We start from the raw sequence: 19,204 nt of genomic DNA on the forward strand, positions 1-19,204 counted from the left end.
ACCCCGATTCCTGTGTTACCGCAGATGCACATTGCACACAAACACACCCACAATTTAGACCAACCAATACACCAATATAGTGCAAAGAGAAATCAACCCGATACACACGTACTAGATGCAAACCAGTATATGCCTTATATTCCAATCAATACACAAACTACCAGTACCAACCAATACACAAACAGATGCTAAGCATATTATACACAATATAGGGGTAACCAAACCAGGGCGTGTACCTGTACACCTGGAATATAGTTAAGTACCCCCTCCCCCTGTATTTACATATCCCAAACCGGTAAAGTTGGAAATATATACCAATGTGATTGATCTCATTTTCATAAATGTCCAAGATCAGGCTGATAATAGCTGAAACGTCAGTACAAGAGTACAAGAACACTGTTTCCTGGTATGATGCAGCCAGGGTATCGAACCCTGACCTTCTGCTCTCAGGGTAGACACTCTATCCACGACACCATGGACAGCCTTATGATAGAAAGAGGCAGAAAGGGCAGAAAAAATGCCACAGTAAGAGTTTTGCATATCCATCTTCCGGAGACAAGGGGGTTAACAGACTTTTAAAGTCAAGTTTCCACCCTTGCTGAATCAGGCTGGATTTCCTGGGCTTGATCGTAGCACCACCAGTGGTTATTACGACTTATGTCCCTTCTGAGCCTCTCGTATGGACCAATCAGATTCCACTTCACGTATCACTTGCATTTGTTTAAAACAATACGGCCACGCCCAGTCAAGACGGTCTGATCGATAATCAAGATCTATACTGTGATACAACAGGCAGGTCTGCACGACAGTTTACGAACCGGATTTCGATTTCGTTGTGCGATTTTGATTGGATTATGCATAGACTCGTTAGTCCAGCCAAAATGTAACGCCATAATACCAGCCTAGTTTGGCAAGGGTGGAAACTGGACTTTTATAGTCAGTTAACTCTTGCCTCGGGAAGATGAAGTGTATCCACTACCTTTCTCCACACATCTAGCCTCGCTGTAAAAGTACAGTGCAATTTTAACCAACAGTTCAACCAATTATGTACTTTTCTTTTCATCCAACTATAATGGCTATCTTTATAGACAAATAAAACATTGCAAGGCGACATGAGTAAAAACATGGCACTTTCTGGTTACATAAAAACGTGCTAATCAAGGTCAGATTAATGCATGGTGGTAACATATGCGGTACTCACAATATCCAATCTGTGAATTAATAAGTTTGAGTTAAGAGTGGCATTTTGTTGTTTCATCCAGTGGACAGACTAAATACTGATTGCTGCAATGCCTAAAAAGGTACGTATACACTGAACATAATTTGTCACAATTGTTATTAATCATCACCAGCGAAATACATTTAAATTTGTCATCACATACAAGTTGTGTTCTTTATTTCTTGTGTAAGCAAATATTGCTGTATATCTTTAATACTGTTACTTGATCTGTCTGGATGTTCATGACGCATTATCTCACATTTCCGGATATATCGAAGTTACATCAGGACCGCAAGGTTCGAGATACCGGGTTTCGACTGTACAGGGACATATAAAGTGGTGCCTATTTTATTTCCAGGTGCCTAAATATATCGTTTATCATGCATTCTAGAGCCGCAATTCAGAGTGTAACAATACACCTATGGTTTGAGCGAGTGAGTATGGCTTCACATAGTTGGGAATTAAGTGTGACAAGCGAAGACTGTAACCACTAGGTTATCCCACCGCCCCCAAATGTTTTATGTATCACAATGCCATGACAGAAGATGCACATATTGTGTACTTGGTACTAAGGAACTTTCAAAGTGGAAAATATGGTAAATATAACATCACTTACTCACAGGTCGAGCATGTGGATACGTTATGAACATGAAACTCAAATTTCCTAAAAGAGAGCAGGAAAATGAATCTTCTGTAACTGAAGTCAAATATAATTATTTGCATGATCACTTCAAATAGAACAATCACAAACTTAAATATTTGTATTTGAAGACACATTTATCAATTCTTTCACAAGCCCTTGGTTAATATATTGTGCCAGTTCAAATTAACAAGCCACCTGAATTCATTAGTTGTCCCTTGGGTATCTTATCCTAGCCCTGTCCCCATACCCTGCTTGTAACAGTATTTCAGCCATAGCATGGCATATCTACATAATCTGAGAGGAAAGCCTGACTTGATGCTGCTCTTTGACATTTAAAACCTGGTGAAACCCACAAGCACATGTTCGATGCTCACAAACCAGGGTGAATCTGGAATTTGAGCCTACAGTCCTATGTTTCTCGCATGACTAATGCATGCAACTTTGCACTCCAAATTCCAGTGCCTTAGATGACTAGGCCACCTGCACATAAAAGTATACAATTTCTCGACACCAAAGTTTATATTATGTCTTAACAACAAAGTTTCTAATGCCCTGAAGCCAAAGGTCTTCTTGCCTTGACACCAGAGTATGCAATGCATGGATGCCAAAGTTCATAGTGCCTTGACGCCAGCATATATAATGCCTTGAAGCCAAAGTTCATAATGCTTTGAAACCAAAGTACATAATGCCTTGACACCAGCATATATAATGCCTTGACACCAAAGTTAATAATGCCTTGACATAAACATACATAATGTCTTGAAGCCAAAGATTATAATGCAATGACACCAAAGAATGTAATGCCTTGACACCAAAGGACATAATGCTTGACGCCAAAGTTTATAATGCCTTGATGCTAAAGTTTATAATGCCATGACACCAAAGTTTATAAAGCCATGACACCTAAGAATGTAATGCCTTGACACCAAGGACATAATGCATTGACGCCAATGTTTATAATGCCTTGACGCCAAAGGTCCTATTGCCTTGACACCAACATATAAAATACCTTGACACCAGAGTGCATGATGCATTGACACCAACATATAAAATACCTTGACACCAAAGTGCATGATGCATTGACACCAACATATAAAATACCTTGACACCAAAGTGCATGATGCATTGACACCAACATATAAAATACCTTGACACCAAAGTGCATGATGCATTGACACCAACATATAAAATACCTTGACACCAAAGTGCATGATGCATTGACACCAACATATAAAATACCTTGACACCAAAGTACATAATGTCCCTTGAAGATCTAAGACAAATTAACAAGGGATGCAGTTCTACTTCCTACTCTAATGCCAAATAAAAAGACACAAGTCAATATTTGTGTGAAAATAAATCCAAATTTATTGGTGTCTTACAACTATCAAAATTGGCTCCAATATGAAGTAAATTAGACAAGATATATTGAAAGAGGTCACGTCAGAGAAATGAATTTCTGATATCTTCTTATACAAATAATGGCAAATCACTGCACAATATTATTAGAATGGTGTTCATTGGACAGTGTTACTAGTGTCTGGTGTTCTACATTTTGAACAAACCAAACATTCTCAAATAACTGAGATGTCAATCCTTGTTGGTAAACATAGTTCGCAGACTTGTTTTAAAGATGATATCGTCAGGTTTTTTAACCGTAAAAAAACCAGACCATATACTCTATCCTGGCAATAATTTTGATCTAATTTTTCATAGATGTTTTTAATAAGGAAAATCAAAAGTGTAAAAACACAGACTGGATGTATTTCATGTTACTAATTTGACTAAGATTAACTATGGTAATATGAAAGAATCCAGTGATCCCATTGACATATGTAATTTTTTACTTAATGAACTTGGCAGTAAAATTGTAACATAAACAACAATATAATCACAAGTCACAAGTTTCAAATTTCATTATCTTAGAAGAAGTCAATGGTGGCAAGATTTGACTTAAAAGCATTTATGAACACTCATCCGTGACAGGTACGGAAACCTGGTTGAAGTTTTCAGATCTATCCTTAAAGACCACAGTAAATTCAATGAAGAGGAAAATATATGTTACCATGGCTATGATTTTCTTCTGTTACCAAAAAGAAAGAAAGCTCCATTACAAAATGACTGATACAATTCACCAATATGGGGCCCCGAGTACACAGCTAATAGTCTGGCTAATTATCAGTCCAGATTCCACTGCTACAGAGCAATTAAAAGTCAAGGTATGTACAGCTAAGATGTCATCTCATTAAAAAACTACTGTTTGCATGTCGTGAACACTACACTGTAAGCACTACTTCTCAAACATGCTCATCCCACCTTCAAGAAAAAGATCAAATTTGCTCCAATCACTGAAACTGTATGTTTTCTTGCTGTACTGTACTGAATCCCATGGGAAAAGACTATTTGCTGACTATCTATGGCATTTTCCACCTGGAGTTTTGATTTAACACTGCTTGAACAGTATTTCTGTCACATTTAAGGCATGTCAGCTTGATATGGGAGGAATGCCCCAAGTTATGTAGATGACTGGGTCCATGGAGGGCTCGATTTAAGGAACTGGATTAACGTGCACCAGGTTCATATTGACATGGGGGGCACGGGTGGCCCAGTCGTCTAAGGCGCTGTGATTCGCTGTGCAGAGTTGCGTCCCTTGGCCACGCCAGAAACCTATGATTGTGGGTTTGAATCCCAGTTCGCCCCGATTATGTTTCTAGGTTTGTCAGCACCATACCTGTGCTCGTGTGTTTCACCGAAGTGGTAAACGTCTGAGACCTGCATCACTTCGGGCTTTCCTCCCACATTAAGCTGACACGCCGCGATATAACTGGAATACTGTCAAAAGCGGCCTTAAACCCAACTCACTCACTCATATTGACATGAAAACCTAGCTGCACTAGACAGGTTGCACCATGGTTTATAAGTTGGAACACAGGCCAGTCTGGTGCCACTGACAGTCAAATAATGACGTAATGCTGTTAGTATTATGGGCATGTACACATAATCTTAAAGTACCCACAGTTTGATGACATCAAGCTCAAGAAAGCATGACTAATTACACATAACACTGGGATTGGTGATATGGTATGGTAACTATAGCTTAGAGGTATTGTGTTCAAAGATTAATGTTGTGTGAATAATTAAGGGCTAGTCAGACGCATATTAATTTGTGTCATGCACTTGCTGCAAGTACATTAATAATAGGTTGCATTTTTCAATAATAGGTTGCACTGATGCATGTTTAAAATAGTTAAATCGAGCCCTGCATAGTGAAAGGATAACGATTGTTGTGGCGATCAATACTGAACATTACAGGTAATAGTATGAATGAATAGGTTTTTGTGTGTTAGTTAACATTTCAGCAACAATAATGGCCCTTTGTAAGTCAGAACATGGAAATAGTGAAAGATCACCGATTCATGTTTATCTCACATTTGGTGAACATAACATTGTGACCAGCTGCTTCCCGTTATGAGGTACAGTGCCCGGGAGGGGTCACTGAATCACTGAATCATTGAATCACTGAATCATGACCATCAACCAGCGGTTGTTAGCAAGAGCAATCATTCATGCTAATTGAATTTGAAAACAGTCATCCTTATTATGCCAAATAACCTAATTCTTTCCTAAAGTGAGTGAGTGAGTGAGTTAAAATTTAACGTTGCATTGCCATTATTTCAGCCATATAGCGACCTTTCCTCAAGACAGGCATGATTCTTCCCTAAAGACAGGCATCTTGTATATGGTACACTCTCTGTTGGTAGGAGCAATACACTACTGCTCAGAAGTAGTTACCACTTTTCTTGGCGCAGACTATTCCACATAATCAGTGATAATGTTTTGCAGAACCAAACCGGTATAGTACAGTAATTCTACAAATGTGCTGTGTAATTCCTCAATCATTCTGTGGTAATTCCTCAATCATTCAGTGATAATTTCTCAATCATTCTGTTATAATTCCTCAATCATACTATGCTACTCCAGCAGAACTGTACTATGGAAAAGGGGAACATAGTGGTGAGGAGTAGTGTAAGTACAAGAAATGGTTTTAGATATTACATTTACATGGTTATTGTAACAGAAAAGGCCTCGTCTCACTAAGTAAAGGATCAAACCCATGAGGAACCACCCACAGCAAGATGAATATTTAGAAAAAAATCCCAAGCTCTTTGAGAACTCTGTGAAGGACTTTAAAAATCATTAAATGCAACATACATATATATTTAAACCTTTCAATATTATCCCACTCAAAATTAATGACCTCTACTATAAAATATCTCTCAAATGCACATAAAATCGGTCACGTTTATACATGACAAAGCAAATCATCCATCGCATACGAAGATAAGATGGTGAAGGTCGAGCATGGCATCCATCCACACGTGGCTCGGTCAGCAGTAACAGAAGATTCAGATATGTACACATTGTAGATGTCATTGACCTCGAAGCTCGATGATGGACTCTCGATCTTTGCCTACGCCAATCCACCAAACTGGAACAAAAGGAGGAAGATTAATATAGATATGTACCCATGGTAACCATTCTCCTGCATTTACCAAAATTGATATTACTTCTGAAACAGATGAGCCTGCCTAAAATTTTGGAAAATGAAAAAGAGGTTTGTTTGAAAGGCATACATATTTCACATCTCTTGCTCACACTTCATATCGATAGTGAGTATGTATGATTTTACGCAATATTTCAGCAATATCACGGTGGAGGATACCAGAAAAGGGTTATATCGAGAGCATTTATTAGGCAACATAACAATTTTTGTATTATTATTATCTTTGTTTTAGCTCATGCATATACTTTAAATCTGTGAAATAAGAAATATTTGAATGAAAGTCAAAGGGTCCTCGTCATAATGTTAGCTGCTGAGTTGGTCCCTTGATTCAAATGCTTCACATTTCAAGACATTTTGACCATTGACTAAATGGTTGTTTGTTTGTTTGCTGTTTAACGCTGCACTCGGCAATATTCCAGCTATATGAAGGCGGTCTGTAAATAATCGAGTCTTGACCTGACAATCCAGTGATTGACATCATGAGCATTGATCTAAACAATTGGGGTACGATGACATGCATCAACCAAGTCAATTTCTGGGTTTGATCGTCATCTCCCTTCTAATTCCCTCCTATTGAACAATCAGATTCCACCTCTGATGTCACTTGCATTTGTTCAAACAAAATGGTGGCGCCCAGTGAAGACAAGCTGATCAACAATCAAGATCTATTTCTGTAATATAACAGGACTTACTTCGCGAAGTGCATCAAATCACGTGGCACCTTGATTAAAACATGAAAAGATTTGGAGAGCAGTACACATGCTTTGCAAATCCTGCAATCGACCGAAATCTGCACGCCAATTTATGAACAGGATGCTGATTTTGTTACGCAATTTTGATTGGACTATGCAAAGACTCGTTAGTCCAGCCAAAACATAACTCAATAATTCCAACCTAGTTCCGGCAAGGGTGGAAACTCGACTTTTACAGTCAGTTAACTCCCTTGCCTTGGGAAGATGTGTTTTACCAGACAGTTTTACAAGGGAGTGAATGCTGTTTTAAAGACAATCGTGCAAGTGAGTGAATGTTGTTTTATAGACAGTCTGCAAGAAAGTGAATGCTGTTTTATAGACAGTCTTTCAAGTGAGTGAATGTTGTTATATAGACAGTCTTGCATGTGAGTGATTGTTGTTTCACAGACAGTCTACGAGTGAGTGAATGATTTCCATTAAAATAATAATGGACACATACACACATTCTGCAACCTGAGCCATCTTGTATCAATGTTCCTGCAACTGTCAACATCCTGTTATGGATAGTACAGCTACTCTGTCCCCAATGGAGGATCATCACAACAGTAATTACCTGGGATTTCAACCAGCTCTTCTATCTTGCGGACATAATTGAGGGCGTTCTTAGGGAGGTCTGCAAGTGTGCGGATGTTTTCCGTGTTGGACTTCCACCCTGGTAGAGTGACATACTCCACCTCAACTTTCAGTAGATCTTCATCAGATGCTGGGGACACAAGGCATACCATTTACATACATTAGTGTGCAACAGTACTGAACAATTGTAGTATAACATTTGCAGCATATTAAGTAGCAGAGCTCCAGATAACTTTTTGAGCAGTTGAGTTTTTACTCAAAGGTTTCTATTTTATTTGTGATATTACTTGGGTAACTAATATTTTTTCACTCCTCTATTCATCACTCTATTGGGTTCTTCCCAAAATGTGTAAACATTTTCAGATTTAAAAAAAAATAATGAAATAATGTTTTAGATGTAATATAATGAATGGTTCTAAATATAGGCTTGACTTGGAAAGTAAATTAGCTCGTAACTGTGTTTTGGAAATTAGCTGTTGTACGCATGCTGAAAAAAATTCAATGGATATTTATGCGTGCTGTTTTCAAACAACTGAGTTTTACCATTTAATGCATGCATTTCTGTACGCAAGTTAATTGAAAGTAATTGGGTTTTGAATAGTTTTGGGGGGTATTTTACGCAAATACGCAGCATATCTGTAGCTCTGGTAAAGCCAGAAAAACTAAGGTTGATATTATGAACAATGTCCCCACACTGTCAGCGTACTACGCAATCAACCGAGTCACCAAGTCTGACCCCTGAAGTCGCTTTTGTCGGCTCTGACAAATGGCTGATGTTATAGGGGAATCTCCAAGGGCTATGTGAGTGAGTGACTATGGTTTGATGCTGCTTTAAGCAATGGTCCCACAACATCACGGTTAGGCTGGAGCCTCTTCATAAAGAGAAAACTCTTTAAACACCAGGCTACTCTACTGCCCCTAAGGGATAAGTGAATACTAGGAGTCTGGCCACCTGATCCATCTTACAAGCCATAGAGTGCTGGGCACCCATTCTAATCTTGGTCTCCCCATTATGAATTTCTTTGACTTTATGGATTGTGAAAGTTCTTATAATGCATTCTATCTCTTGGAAGAGTGAGTCAATGTTGACAATTTCCATGATAACTGTACCATCCGGGTAAATAATCATGGACTGTATTCTCAACCTAAAGACCAAATTACGCTGAAAATCTCGTTATTAATAGTCTTACCCGGAAAGGTATCCAGTTTCTTTCCGTCAATGTAATACGCAATTCCGATCTTGATCTCATCGAACACATCCAGAATGTCTAATTTTGTAACTGCAACTCTGCAATGAAATATTACCATGTAAGAACAAAAATGTGTTTTCTTGAACATATATCACCATATATCAAATGTGTGTGTGTGTGTGTGTGTGTGTGTGTGTGTGTGTGTGTGTGTGTGTGTGTGTGTGTGAGGGTATGGGTGTGTGTCAGGGTATGTGTGTGTGGTTGTGTGTGGGTGTGTGGGGGAGCAGGGATGTGGGGTGGGGGTATGTTGGTAATCAAAACCATTGGGATTTGGGGTAAAAATATAAGGTAAGGTGAAATGGGTGTAACTCATTCCGCTCAAGAATATTGCACTTATATAGTGACGTGCATGCGCGTGTGTGTGTAGCACTTGTACTTTTTCGGACTAATGCCAAGTTTATAGTGACTAGCCTACTGAGATACCATGCCGCAGTTTAACATAAATACCCCACTCAGACACAGCCAAACCCCCGACCTTCCGTTCTCCACGGAGGTGGTCGGTTTAAATAAAAGGAAACATAGGTATTTTCTAAACTGTATTGTTGGTATGCATGATGAGCACAGTAAAGAGTAAAGAGGAAAATTAAATTACTATTTTTTTTCATTTAAATGGCAAATAAATGTTTTCATTAATCTGGAATTTATTTCATTAATACTAATATAAGTCAACCATGTTAACAAACTCAAAGTGAGAGAAAACTGTCCGTTCTCAAAACTTTCCAAATTTGTGTTATATAGGACATATACCAATGTTATCATGAAGAATCAAACGTTGGGTGAACCTGGAATTCATCCCATCCTGCTGACCTAACCATCCCACAAGAACTGGGGACCTTTTTCAGCCTGGACTCTGGGGAAGTATGTGAGTGAGTGAGTGAGTGAGTATGGTTTTCCGCCGCTTATTCCAGCAATATCACGGCGGGGGACACCAGAAATGGGCTTCACACACTGTACCCATGTCGGGAATCGAACCCGGGTCTTCGGCGTGACAAGCGAACGCTTTAACCACTAGGCTCCCCGACCGCCCCTGAGGAAGTATGTAATTGTTGACACTCACGCTGTGAAGCCGTTGATGATGTTGGAGTATCTCAGCATGACAGCGTCCAGCCATCCACACCGCCTCGGTCGGCCAGTTGTCACACCGTACTCGTGGCCTCGGTCCAACAACAATTTCCCTTTTTCCTGAACAGATATGTACGAAATTCAATAATCACACTCCAACTGTCGGGTTTACGATGACAAACAATGAACACATTGCAACGATCTGAACCTAACAAATGTCACATGGGATACTGGTATCCTTGTCTTGCCCTGTATACAAAGCCTAACCACCCAGCCCCCCCTTCCAATGGTCAATAGCATGACCAACAATCCATTCCTGGAGAACGCAATGTTCCAGGTGACTGTCATCATCCTGGTCCCAACAGCAGACTCTCATTAGTGGCATCAACAAGCAACACACTTCATCGTCAATACTTCAATGCACATTACGTTCCTCCATCAATACATTGTTTGTTGTTTAACACCGCACTCAGCAATATTCCAGCTATCTGACAGCAGTCTGTAAAAAAATTGAGTCCAGACCAATCAATCCAGTGATTAACCTCATGAGCATCCATCCACGTAATTGGGATACAATGATAAGCATCAACCAAGTCAGAGAGCCTGACCACCCGATCTCGTTAGTCGACCTATTCAACCCCCTGAGAATACATACAGCCACATACATACACTCTTTTCAATGCGGATGCTTGATGCTAAGAAACGATGGGCGTTACAAAATATCTACAATATCGTGGGATCATAGCTTTGTGGGGTACGTGAGCTGAGCCTCACTTCAGTGGATTTATTCAAGGCATACCTTCAGTGACAAGAACCTACCTCCTTGAGCTCTGTGGGGAAGCCCCCTGTGCCTACCCGGGTGAGGTACGCCTTGACCACGCCGAACACCTTCCCCACATTGCGGGGTGGGATCCCGAGGCCTGTACACACGCCACCCACGCTGCAGTTGGACGAGGTCACGTATGGGTACAACCCTACAAGACAGCAACAGATGTAGAGTTAGTGAGTGAATGAAGTTTATTGCCAGGGTCACCAATATTCCATGTATTTCATGTAATTATGTCGGGACATCATCCGCATGGGTACAACCCTACAAGACAGCAACAGATGTAGAGTTAGCGAGTGAGTGTAGTTTATTGCCAGGGTCAGCAATATATCACGTAATCATGTCTGGACAAGACAAACAAGTGGTTGATAGCATGATTAATGATCCACAGTGCTGGGTGAGTGACACATAACCAGTTAGGCCACATGTTGTAACTTAGTCAGAAATGGCTTCTCCAACATTTGATCCCTTAGGACATTCTGCCTTGGGAGGGGGAGGGAGTCCATGACGTTGAAAGCCACAGCAGTTCTCCAGCTTTATCACGACAGCCTGTAAATAATTGAGTCTGGACCAACCAAACCAGTGACTAGCAATGCACTATCAGGTCACAATGACATGCAGTCAGTCATCAGTTACTCCACAGGATTAATTGATACAAGAAGCTCATCATGAACTTTTGATTGTATATCGCCCCACACAAGCAGTATTCCAACTATGTGACGGCGGCCCGTAAATAACTAAGTCTGGACTAGACAATTCTGTGATTGGGTTGCCTCTTTACAACTTGTGACCCGCGAAGATCTGAGGGAGAATAGGTCTTAAGCAACCCATGCCTGCCGTAAAAGGCGACTATGCTTGTCGTAAGAGGCGAATGACGGGATCGGGTGGTCAGACTCGCTGACTTGGTTGAAGCATGTCATCGATCTCAATTTTGTGGATTGATGCTCATGATGTCGATCACTTGATTGTCTGGTCCAGGCTAATTTTTTACTAAACCGCGGTCACATAGCTAGAATATTGCTGAGTGCGGCATAAAACAACAAACCAACCAACTTTACAACTAGTGTAGGTTGCTGGGGACCTATTCTAATCATGAAGTCATATATATAACATCATACATTAACACATAAGGAATGTATGTTTTTTAGTAGTGAGTGAGTTGGGCTTTACTACTGCTTCGAACAACATCTCCGATGTACCATGTCTAATCAGCTTGAGGGAGGAGAGCCCGAAGTGATGCAGGTTTACTAGGGTGGTGAAACCCAAGAGCAGGGGTATGGTGCTGACAAATGATTGATAACAAGAAAACAGAGTTATCATCCCCTGCTGATCAAAGAAGGGAGGTAACTCTAAGGCCTTGACTGTTTACTTATTGTGTTGACAAAAGTAACATTCTTTTCTCCAGGGTTTCATATTTTCAAAATATGTTCACACGACAAATGATTCAATGCCTGCCTAAACATTTTCATGACTTTCCATCCATGTCATTTCTAGATTTTCAAATTAATAATCAATTCCAGGCATTTTCAAGGCATGTGCAAACCTTTTTAAGGATAGTGATCGGGGAAAATGGAATTCAAACCCAAGACCAACAAAGCCTGACTGTTCTGTCACCAAGGTCAATGTAATGAAAGACAAGACATGAACATACCAAAGTCTATATCCAGAATAGTAGACTGGGCTCCTTCTATCAACACATTCTTCCCCTCCTTCAGACATTTGTTCAAGTAGTAGATTGTATCGGTGACCATTGGTCGAATCTTTTCTCGTAGCTCCTGAAACAAAATAGCACCATTTGAAATCTACACCACAATGTCAGGTTTGCCTGCAAACAGCAAGTTACATTAATAAACTCAATCAGCTCTAATGGAGGAGGTTCAGATGTTGCTAATATCCCTGCTGATCACTGCATTGACCAGTTTAGTCGTAATACATTCAAACCAAGTGCCATTTGCAATTGTGACCTATACATACATATAGGTATATATATACACACAGTGAAACCAAATTAATCCTGACAGTGATGTTCCTATAAAAAATATGCAGACGAACAAATTATAAAATCTGAACAAAAGAACACTGCAAAGCCACGCATTTATTATTTTTTTCATTTCACGGTCCAAGAAAAAAAATAAACATTAAAATATTTATTTGTATTATGTCTCCTGCTCATAATATAGACCTCTTATACAATAAAAAATATTATATATAAATTCAATGTCTAAATAACGCAGTGATTCAAGAAGCCAGCTGCAGTTTTTACTCCATGGCAGAATGACTATAAATAAATAATCAATGATTGACATAGATCTAGATATTTTTTTTCATTTTTATTTTCATTTTGACCAACCTCGTGTGGAAAAGCTGGAATAAATCTGTGAAAAATAAATTCAATAAGTGTGGCCTAACGGAAGAAAATCATTGAAAAATGTCCGGGAATTTTATGTTCACGATGCAGTGGTATGCACAGTGTTGAATACAGTCCAAGTCACTGTATGTATGTAATAGGAATCCAAGATGCTTCTGCACATGTGAGGGTTGATTGATACATTTTAAGCCTCACATAGAAGACATTGTGTAATGGTTACATCTTTGTTGTGGCCATCACAAGATGTCAGAGGTATATCCACAAAAAACTTGAGTCACTTCAGCAAATTGTTTCACTGTGACACTGTTGCTATGGAAAATGGACACACTTGAGGAATGTGCAGTGACCTATTACCTGCAGAAAAAAAAGGCTTTGCAGCAAAATCAATCCTTGAAGATATGAGTTGTATAAGGTTAGGGAAAATACATGCAGTTTCTAACTAAACCCAACAATGACTGGCATGATTCCGCAGCATCTCACCGACATACCAAATGCACTCATTCAAGAAAAAGCTTCAGATTATATTAAAGGGAACATGTCGAAAAAATCACAACTTCAGTGTAATATTTGGAGGCACTGTAGATATTTTATTGATTGACAAAGAGAGATGAGTTTCCCAAAGTTACTATACACCAGCTGGTAGATGGAACAAGTAGATGTGACAGTGACTGAACCTTGAAAACAACTTTTCATCCTTTTTCATCCATAAATACCATCTTCACCCAAGATACAAAGATAATTTTTGAAACTATATGGATAGAGGTTGTAACCATGTTTTCTAAACAACACAAGTGATACCTTGATATTAAAAAAATTGAAGGCTCTTATTCACATCAAGCAAAACCTGAAAACACTACTACCAGTACATGTCCGGTCACCAAATCTGAGTGTGTGAATTAGTGAATGAGTGACAAGTTGTTTTAACCAGTGGTTGATAGCATGAATAACAGTCTACTGTCGGTATATGACATTACACAATAAGCAAGGTCACACACTGAAACCACCCAATCCCATTCCGTCTTCTCCTTCAACAAATGAAGAGTAAAGTCTTTGAGAGGCATTCAGAAGTTACCCCTAATCACTTGAATACTAAGAAGCGTTTTGAGTTAATATATATATATACAGATATCAGAGCTCCAGATAAGCTTTTGGTGTTGTGGGTATTTTACCCATGCATTTTAAAACCATTGGGTATCAGTAATTCTATCTGGGTATTCAAATTTCTGTTACCCACTAGTTTTTACACATGTGGGTATTAAAGTAAAATATTTAAAAACACTATTCATCAGGTCCCTGCAAACTGGTGTCGTGTGGGTTCGAGAGCTTTATAGGACTCAAAAATACCACGATACTTCCACAAGAAGGTGTGATGGCAAATGATCATGATGTAACTGTCATCGTGGAGTTTTGACGGAATGCCTGGTTATAATTTCAAAATAAGTTGCTGATTTGCTAATCGAATATACGCCAATAGTTTGATGATATGCACAAGTTTTATTTTTGTAGCGTATCTGTAATGTTCGTTGCATATTTGATACGCTTGGATTTTATTTTACTGCGTATTTCTGCATGTCTGATGCGTATTTTACGCAGATACCCAGCTTATCTGGAGCTCTGGATATGTTCCCACAAGGTCAGATTAATGTTGTGTGCTGTAACCAATCACTGCTCGCATTGGACGCCATGATTATTTTGCTGTCATATTGTTGACCTAGTCAGCTCTTTGTTATAACACCCATCACTCTACGTTCACTGTTCCTAACTAGATTCTCTCCCACTGATCCCATGGGGTTCCTCGCTATATTGTTATCTCAGTACATTAATCCTACCTTCTGTAAACATAACAGGGCTCGATATAAGGAACTTGACTTAATTTGCCCCAGATACATGTTGACATGAAAAGCTAGTTGGACCAGACAAAACCAGTTTGTACCCTCGTCTCATAAATTTAACAAAGTTCAAACACAGATGCATAAGCTGATCTAAATAAGAACAATCTCAGATCTCTGATCACTGTGTGATGAATTACACATATATAGCAACTACTTATGGACCATATGGTAAATAAAACTTAAGAGGAACGGAGTTGGTTCCAACATTGTTGTTGTGTGGACAAGTAAGAGACAAATTTGTGTTCTTTTAGATGCACTTGGTACATGTAGACATAAATATTTAGTGGTTTTACACAGCTTTTTGCTGGAGGACACCTGAAATAGACATCAAATGTCATTTGTTTAATGGTACAAAAACAGCAAATTCCATGACAGGGAAGTGTGGCAAAGGAATCTTTTTGGAAACAAAGAGCAACTGAGCTGGGCTGAATGTCACTTCGATATAAATATTTCTGTTATGGTACAGCACTTAATTTGGAGGAAACTACAATATGATGCAGGTCTTGGGTATCTACCACAATGTGAAACTCTCGGGAACGCGCTTGGGCATCTACCACAATGTGAAACTCACAGGAACAGGTCTTGGGCATCTAACACAACGTGAAACTCACAGGGACAGGTCTTGGGTATCTACCACAAATGTGAAATTCACAGGAACAGGTCTTTGGCATCTACCACAATGTGAAACTCACAGGGACAGATCTTGGGCATCTACCACAATGTGAAACTCTCGGGAACACGTCTTTGGCATCTACCACAATGTGAAACTCACAGGAACAGATCTTGGGCATTTACCACAATGTGAAACTCTCGGGAACACGTCTTTGGCATCTACCACAATGTGAAACTCACGGGAACACGTCTTTGGCATCTTACACAATGTGAAACTCACAGGAACAGGTCTTGGGCATCTACCAAAATGTGAAATTCACGGGAACAGGTCTTGGGCATCTACCACAATGTGAAACTCTCAGGAACAGGTCTTGGGTATTTACCACAATGTGAAACTCCCAGGAACAGGACTTGGGCATCTAACACAATGTCAAACTCTCGGGAACAGGTCTTGGGCATACACCACAATGCCAAACACTCGGGAACAGATCTTGAGCATCTGCCACAATGTGAAACTCACGGAAACAGATCTTGGATATCTACAACAATGTGAAACTCATGGGAACAGAACTTGGGCATCTAACACAATGTGAAACTCTCAGGAACAGGTCATGGGCATCTAACACAATGTGAAACTCTCAGGAACAGGACTTGGGCATCTACCACAATGTGAAACTCACGGGAACACGTCTTTGGCATCTAACACAATGTGAAACTCTCAGGAACAGGTCTTGAGCATCTACCACAATGTGAAACTCTCGGGAACAGGACTTGGGCATCTAACACAATGTGAAACTCACGGGAACAGGTCTTGAGCATCTACCACAATGTGAAACTCTCGGGAACAGGACTTGGGTATCTATCACAATGTGAAACTCTCGGGAACAGATCTTGGGCATCTACAACAATGTGAAACTCTCAGGAATAGGACTTGGGCATCTAACACAATGTGAAACTCTCAGGACCAGGACTTGGGCATCTACAACAATGTGAAACTCTCAGGAACAGGACTTGGGCATCTAACACGATGTGAAACTCTCAGGAACAGGACTTGGGCATCTACCACAATGTGAAACTCACGGGAACACATCATTGGCATCTTACACAATGTGAAACTCACAGGAACAGGTCTTGGGCATCTAACACAATGTGAAACTCACAGGAACAGGTCTTGGGCATCTAACACAATGTGAAACTCACAGGGACAGGACTTGGGTATCTACCAGAATGGAATTTCACGGGAACAGGTCTTGGGCATCTAACACAATGTGAAACTCTCAGGAACAGGTCTTGGGTATCTACCACAATGTGAAATTTTCGGGAACAGGTCATGGGCATCTACCACAATGTGAAACTCTCGGGAACACGTCTTTGGCATCTACCACAATGTCAAACTCACGGGAACAGATCTTGGGCATTTACCACAATGTGAAACTCACAGGAACAGGTTTTGGGCATCTAACACAATGTGAAACTCACGGGAACAGATCTTGGGAATCTACCACAATGTGAAACTCATGGGAACAGGTCTTGGGCATCTACCACAATGTGAAACTCTCGGGAACAGGTCTTGGGCATCTGCCACAATGTGAAACTCACGGGAACAGCTCATGGGCATCTACCACAATGTGAAACTCTCGGGAACAGGTCTTGGGCATGTACAACAATGTGAAACTCACGGGAACAGATCTTGGACTTCTACAACAACGTGAAACTCTCGGGAACAGATCTTGGGCATCTACCACAATGTCAAACTCTCGGGAACAGGTCTTGGGCATCTAACACAATGTGAAACTCACGGGAACAGATCTTGGGCATCTACAACACATGAAACTCTCGGGAACAGATCTTGGGCATCTACCACAATGTCAAACTCTCGGGAACAGGTCTTGGGCATCTACCACAATGTGAAACTCTCAGGAACAGATCTTGGGCATCTACCACAATGTGAAACTCACGGGAACAGATCTTGGGAATCTACCACAATGTGAAACTCACGGGAACAGATTTTGGGCATCTACCACAATGTGAAACTCACGGGAAAAGGTCATGGGCATCTACCACAATGTGAAACTCTCAGGAACAGGTCTTGGGCATCTACCACAATGTGAAAGTCGGGAACAGGTTTTGGGCATCTACAACAATGTCAAACTCTTGGGAACAGGCAAAGAGATGACATTTTGGGGTTATAGCCAAACCCATGACCAACGTTGATTGGACTGAGGAACACAAGTCTGCGATGATAAAGTCATTTTCGAGGGTCAAGTGTACAGGACATCACACAAGACTGGACCTAATATGGAAATCTTGATCCATGGTAGTCGACACAGTCGGTCTCACTGTTTCTTCAAGTTCCAGTATATATCAAAACACACAACATACAACAGGTGATAATAGACACGATACAATGGTCGGAAGTTCAAAGGTTGACTTGGCACGTCAACAAAGGGGAGACAACTGTGGCCAGGCACAACTTACTTTATACTTGCTTAATTCGGCATCAGCGTCCACATCAAGGTCGGGACAGAGGCGCTTATGATGCTCCACCAGATTACGGAATCTGGAATCAAATATATAATATCGTTTCCATGGCAAAATTTTAAATGTCAAGGGAATCGCAAGTGAACGTCCCAACTTGTGCAGTGTGAAAATACAGTCTGCACAATGGCGGCAACTTACTTTTCTGAGAAGGTTTCAAATTCGCCCATCAAGTCGCACACGCGGAGTCCATTCCTTGTGGCCTGTGAACAAAACACAGACAATATTTATACATGTGTTTCAAACGTAAGTGTGAGTAAGTTTGATTTAAAACCGCTTTAAACAACACATCCATTACATCACAGCGTGTCATCTTGATGTGGGAGAAAGCCAAAGTGATGCAGGACATTTTCCACAGGCATGGTGCCAAAAAAAACTAAAAACATGAGAGCCAACAGTGACTCCAACCCACGATCATACGTTTGTGGCACGTCTGCAACTCTGCAAGTAAACTGCAGTGCCTTTGGCAACTGGGCCACCTATACTGCTGATTATTTGAAATTTCAGCAAATCAGATCAAACCATCACAAAGCATGACAAAAGCAAGGTTGAAATGAGCTCTTTAAATCTACTAATGAACCATAACTTATAAGTATTGTAATGCATCGTTAGCTCTTCATGGTTAAATATACCCTACATTTGTCTATCAGGCAGAGTAATAGTCTCGGAAGTCAAATGAGCATGAATTTTGTGCTAACACTAGCTCCCTTGTCTGGCACTGAAGCAAAGTGTAGAGCAGACGGTGTCAAGTGAGAACACTGCTGTTTGTGAGATTATATCTCAGCACTCTTTGGTCTGATCACTCTTTGGTTTACCTCTTGTTCTAACAAGGTCGTCATGTGATTTGTTCGAGGTTATAAATAGCGACTTCACTGTGAAACATCCATGGATGCAGGAGGGGCAGA

General features: G+C 40.2%; 1 protein-coding gene across 1 annotated transcript in view; it reads right to left on the bottom strand.

The window, feature by feature from the left end:
• Positions 1 to 2,004: 2,004 nt before the first annotated feature.
• LOC139442063 (adenylosuccinate synthetase-like) overlaps positions 2,005 to 19,204 on the bottom strand; it is a 29,556-nt gene continuing 12,356 nt past the window's right edge. The window contains exons 6-13 of the mRNA XM_071222846.1: positions 18,441 to 18,502; positions 18,240 to 18,321; positions 12,541 to 12,664; positions 10,883 to 11,037; positions 10,059 to 10,183; positions 8,942 to 9,039; positions 7,732 to 7,881; positions 2,005 to 6,351 (exon numbers count right to left, since the gene is read on the bottom strand). Of these exons, the coding sequence (XP_071078947.1) occupies positions 6,293 to 6,351; positions 7,732 to 7,881; positions 8,942 to 9,039; positions 10,059 to 10,183; positions 10,883 to 11,037; positions 12,541 to 12,664; positions 18,240 to 18,321; positions 18,441 to 18,502 (855 nt within the window). The 3' untranslated portion in view covers positions 2,005 to 6,292. The remainder of the gene's footprint in view (positions 6,352 to 7,731; positions 7,882 to 8,941; positions 9,040 to 10,058; positions 10,184 to 10,882; positions 11,038 to 12,540; positions 12,665 to 18,239; positions 18,322 to 18,440; positions 18,503 to 19,204) is intronic.

This window comes from Haliotis cracherodii, unplaced genomic scaffold, assembly GCF_022045235.1.
Source record: "Haliotis cracherodii isolate W230 unplaced genomic scaffold, xgHalCrac1.p SCAF_5, whole genome shotgun sequence".
Lineage (NCBI taxonomy): Eukaryota > Metazoa > Mollusca > Gastropoda > Lepetellida > Haliotidae > Haliotis > Haliotis cracherodii.